The following is a 5,506-nucleotide window of genomic DNA, read 5'->3' on the forward strand; positions in this document are numbered from 1 at the left end:
AACCCCGCTCCTAAAACACCCATCAGCCAAGCCCAGGTCCAAGTCCATCTAACCAGATCACCTGTCTCACTGGATTGAGTCAACTCAGTTCAACTGTCAGTCCCATGGAACTGACAGTGTACTCCTCTGTTGAAGCATTCTAACCTTCACTGACACCTCCATGCCACAGCAAGAGTGATATCTTCCCTGCACATTACATCCATCCATTCAAACAAGCTCAATCCATTGCAGAAACATTGTTGTCTTCTTACACTTGCTGCCAATCCAAATATATGCTCAACTGCATCAGTACCATCTGTAGCTTCTTGCCTGCGAACAACAGCATCAACACTGCTCAACTTCATACCCTTAGCCATCAGCACACAGCTCCCGTCTCATTACAACTCAAGCCACTGAAACCAGTTGCAACTATTCTTATTATCATTATCTGTAGCCCCTTGAACATCAAACTGAACCATTTCAGCTCTATCACCTGACAACCACAGCCTCGAGAAGTATTCAACAAATCACCATCGAATCATTACTGCCATCAAACCACCGTTAGTCACTGAGACACCATTGAATATGAGTATCTCCATCTCCATGTCCTCGCGTCATTATTCAGTAGCCAAGAATCCCATTGAAACATCACCAGCATACTCGAGCCAATTCCTTGTTCTTGCGAAAACATGCCCAAAAACGTGACTCCGAACTCATATATCCCGCAGCCAACTCTTGCATCCAACACATTTTACCTTTATGATTCGCTGAAATACTATGATTCATACTTCAAATTCCGAAATCCGGCAACCGGAATAAGTACCACCGGCTCACCATTCTCGTTGCGTTTCTGCACAGTTTCTGCATTTCTGGTTGCGGCATCTAATTCACAGCTAATGCCATATTGTCAACGTTGTCAGTCTTAACCCATCTACACATTCCCTGGCACACGACCTTCAAACCAACAGCACCAGATGCTCTTACTGCTCCAATTTTTCCATCTCAGGCAAACTCCATTAACAACACAAAGCTCCAACTGGTGAACCATACTACCTGGACATCTGTTGTTCTTACTCAAATGCATTTAATGTGTCTTTATCTGCATCATTGCCTCATACTTAACCCTGCCAATCCCATCACCTGCAGCTCATGGCAACACAAAACTCTTCACTTCCATGCAAGACACTTGAGCCAGTCTCCATCTCGAGCTGCACTTACTCAGCACAACCTGCACTTCTGCAACACAGCCAAGCTACCAGCCTTGCCTTCTGCTCATACATTCAACACACAACCTGTAATACCAGTCCACCAAACCCACTGCACAACAATCATTCCCATCTGCAATCTCACATACACAACCAACAACAAACCCATTTCAGTTCTCATTCATTAGCTCATAGCAACTGCCATCTCCCTGAATTCACAAACCACATCCCCTGTACTCCATATACATCCATGACTCATAAGCATCAGAATTGCAGCAACACAAATCTCAGATACCACCAATCAACTTCACCTGAATTCCATGACCTGCAATGCCTCTTGCACCTCCAGTTCTTCACAGATTCTAAATCATCTCCTCCTCTCATTTGAACCTCGGATTCACCTTCAATCCACCATTTATCACCAAACCCATCTTCTTATCATCGATATTGAGCTCAACTTCCATCTGATTCATTCAATTTCTCATAAACCCAGAGATTAAATTCAAACCCTTAATTATTGACTTCTTCTCCTTCTTCTCGCATTCGATCTTCCTCTTCCCTGTCTTGAATCAGAACAAACCATCTCTTATTGCTTCTGCAGCAACCAAAATCACTCACCATCTCGTTCATCTATAGCCATCTACATCTCAACAAACCAATTTCTGAGATCTGAGCTTGAAACCCTTGCCTGCGTTAATCGCCATCTGTTGTTGCAGCGATCATCTTCCTTTCTTGAACAGACTCTAACAAATCCCATCGCCTCAACTACAGCCTCTTACTCAAATCCCGTTTCTCTCCGCAGCCGTTCATCCTATTTCACTCTTCTCTGAACTCATAAGAAAATGATTGAGAAATCAATTTTCTGCTGAAGTCTAGGGCCTGGTAATGAGTGAGATTTATCTAGGCACCATTACCCTGATAAGGGTTGCCAAACTTAGCAGCCTCTAAACAAACTCAGCTGATCCTCCCCTTATCCTTGGCTTTACTCCCAATAGCACTTGCAACAAAATGACGCTTCTGCCCTTTTTCGCCTATTTCTTCTTTTTTTTCTCCCAGTGACTCCAAAGTACCTAAATAACTCAAAAGCACACATAAGATACATAATTTACATGAAAATTCGCAAAGAAAGCATAAACAATAGATAAATATCAAGGTGTTTAGACACCTATCAAATTCCCCCACACTTAGGCTTTGCTAGTCCTCGAGCAAATCAAACAAAACAATTCTAAAACATACATAAAACTCTGTGTCGTCGAGGCTACGGTCACACTTAGCATGTATAACAAGCCTTTAAACCCTTAGGTGTCCCTAGTGGACGAGTTATAGTCTCGTGAGGGTTTACTAGAGATCTACCCACAAAACCTAATTTTCCAACTTACTAGTTCTCCGAAATGATAGCATCCAACGCGCTAAGAAGACATAGAGATTCTGCACACTAGTCATAAGAAGTTAGACACATAAATGAACACAATTTCATCCTTAAAAGTTGAGAGAGAAATAACCATCCCTTATCGAAAGAAATTCGGGTTCAGAGTGATCAAAAGTCTAGACTCTGCCTCATAAGAAAGGGTTTTATGAAGTTGCTCTCAATAATAAATAGCTTTTTATGGGTCACACATGTGTCCAGGTAGGAATAAAGAGAGAATCCTGTGACACGTTGAATGGTAGGAAGGCAAAACCCTCCGAATTATTTTGAAAACCCACATCTTTTATTCATTTTGAAAACCTTTTTTTTCCCGACAGAAAGAAAAAACATAGGAAAGAAAATACAGAAAGAAAAAACATACATCAATTACATTTAGCTTGTAAAGTCTTATTCAAACAAGTTAAAACGATCTTCATTCGTCAACTAGCAGATCATAGTATCTATTTCTTGCAAATAACACCACGTCCATCAATTCCACTGCCACAACTTAGGCTAGCATACTCTGAAGAAGATCTGCTGCTAGAGATAGCAGAGCCGGTAAATCTAGCAACAGCACAGTCCTTTGCAAATACACTTGATGTGATAAACTTATCGTCTCCACCCATGACGGACATAGATGCACCCATGTTCATTTTACTCACGTAATTGTTAGCATAAGTCTGTCCTAAGACACCATTTACATTTTCACCCAGTGAGTAGAACTTGAAACCAAGGTCGAGATGAGCAAAACAGTCATCTTTAGTTATTCTGTAGTTGTGGACCTTAGATTCTTCTTCCGTGATGGGCACAACATTAGCAGTGATCTTGAAGTTTCCTTCTACTTCAACAATGACTTTGTTAGTCATACTTGACCTAGTAATGGTGACACCCGGAGTGACTTCAGATTGCCATGTGGCTCCTTCGGATTCAGGCAAGTATATGGGTTGTCCATCGAAAGTGAGTCCTAGACGGTCGACAGAATCATCCCAACTGGCTGTCTTCCGAGCGCCAACATAGATTTGGTGATCACCAAAGAGAATACCAATAGATTGAACCCAAGTGAAGTCTCTTTTCAGATTTTGGTTTCTTTTACCAATGAAGTGCGCATTTATGTGGAGGTTGGAGTCTGAAAGAAGGCAAAAGTTGCGGTTTTGTTTTCCATGGAAGTAAAAGGTGATACCATCACCACCTACAAATCGTGGATCTTGGCAAACGGCTCCGGGTTGATCACAGTCTGTGCACATTAAGTATAATCATCATCAGTGAGCTGGTAACTTAATAATCTAAATGGAAGCAAATAACTGATAAAGAAATTTGGTTATGGAAGTAATATACTTACTGCACATGGGTTTGCAGGTTACACAGTCGACCACACATCCATTAGGGCACGCAGCAGGACAAACATGCTCAACATTGTAGCACTTGCTGTATTTGGGGTTTTTAGATCTGCACCTAGACCGTCTCTTTGCTAAAACCTCGGAACTAGGCGGAGTGGATGGAGTTGTTGGGGTAGGGGGTGAAGGAGTTGGCTCAGTAGGGGGTGATGGATAAACTGGAGGTGAAGGAGTTGGCTCGGTAGGGGGTGATGGATAAACTGGAGGTGAAGGAGTTGGCTCAGTAGGGGGTGATGGATAAACTGGAGGTGGAGTTGGCTCTGTAGGTGGTGAAGGGGTTGGCTCGGTAGGTGGTGAAGGTTTTGGCGTCGGTGGTGTTGGATAAACTGGAGGAGTGCCTTCTTCTGGAGGACTAGAAGATGATCCATCATCAGGACCACACACAGGTTTGCATGAAACACAATTGACATGACAACCCTGGTCACCACAAAACTTAGGGCAAACATGAGGTAAGTTGTAGCATGTCTTGTAGTTCTTGTTCTTACAAGTAGCTTGGCTAGGATTGTCGAGTCCTGGTGGATATCTAGCTGCCTCTGCCATCAACCCCATCGCCAACAACATCATAAGAGATGCAATACAAAGATGCATCATTGCACGAGCCATGGTGATGATTCCTCGCAGTTATCTCTACCTTGATTACTCTCTGGTCACTAACTATCCCTTGTTCAAGGGCTAATTAGTTTTGATGCTGTGAGTGAGTGGATTGATGATTTTTCTGTAACACCATACCTCTATTTATAATGAAATGAGTTCCTTGTTCTTGGCAGGGATTCGAATATAGTAAGCATGCCCTTTAACTGTTTAACATTTTACGGTGCACTTGGTCACATGGGCTTGGTACTTCAAAAATAGTATATACTCCTATATCACAAAGTAAACCCTTACTGTTACTGACTTGGTGTTCACGTTAACTCCCGGTTAACTCGAGCATAAGAAATACAGTAGTATTAAGGTTACTCAAAAGGATATTATAAGAAAATTATTGCATCTTAGAAGAGTTTTATGAAGATTAACAAACAAACAAACAAGCAAACAAAAAGTTGCACCAAACTATATTATGCAAACTACATGGAATGTTTTGTACATAACTAAGGTATTAAGATAAAACTTGTGAGCCTGTGTGCTGTTCATTCATCCCGTACTACCAAAGATGTCTATTAGTTGAAGGAAGAGGAAGAAGTATTTTTTAATACTCTAGCTGGACTTTACTTCTAACAGCGAAAAATTCCGAATGAAGCCATGCCAAGTGATTGCTAATTGTAGCAAGGGATCTCTTGACTTTTGAGTTGACTCAAACAAGTTGTATTTTTGTAAGGGATGATTCCTATATGTTTCTCCACTTGAACAAAGTCGCATCTCGCATGCATGTGACAAAATCGTAAAATGAAACATTTTGGGTGTATAAAATTAATAACTCAGAGAATATTCCTATGTTCGCACATGCATTAATTTGGTAAAACAGACTCCATCCATGGCTGTTAACTTCACTGTATTCGCGTAAACATTAGATGCGCCCGCTAACA

At 41.5% G+C, this 5,506-nt stretch overlaps 1 protein-coding gene across 1 annotated transcript; it reads right to left on the minus strand.

The window, feature by feature from the left end:
- Positions 1–2,873: 2,873 nt before the first annotated feature.
- On the minus strand, positions 2,874–4,674 carry LOC113361620. Its single transcript, XM_026604807.1, has 2 exons — positions 3,929–4,674; positions 2,874–3,823 (listed from the first exon to the last, which is right to left on the minus strand). Exons 1-2 carry the CDS (start codon positions 4,584–4,586, stop codon positions 3,051–3,053), a joined length of 1,431 nt encoding a protein of 476 aa, XP_026460592.1. The 5' UTR covers positions 4,587–4,674; the 3' UTR covers positions 2,874–3,050.
- Positions 4,675–5,506: the final 832 nt, after the last annotated feature.

The sequence above is a fragment of the Papaver somniferum genome, chromosome 3, assembly GCF_003573695.1.
Source record: "Papaver somniferum cultivar HN1 chromosome 3, ASM357369v1, whole genome shotgun sequence".
Taxonomy (NCBI): Eukaryota; Viridiplantae; Streptophyta; class Magnoliopsida; order Ranunculales; family Papaveraceae; genus Papaver; species Papaver somniferum.

Excerpts from the sequence above, each read along its gene's own strand:
- LOC113361620 (XM_026604807.1), bottom strand. The coding sequence starts at position 4,586 with ATGGCTCGTGCAATGATGCATCTTTGTATTGCATCTCTTATGATGTTG. Across the intron at positions 3,824-3,928 it reads AACCTGCAAACCCATGTGCA|ACTGTGATCAACCCGGAGCC; the intron begins GTAAGTATATTA and ends TAATGTGCACAG.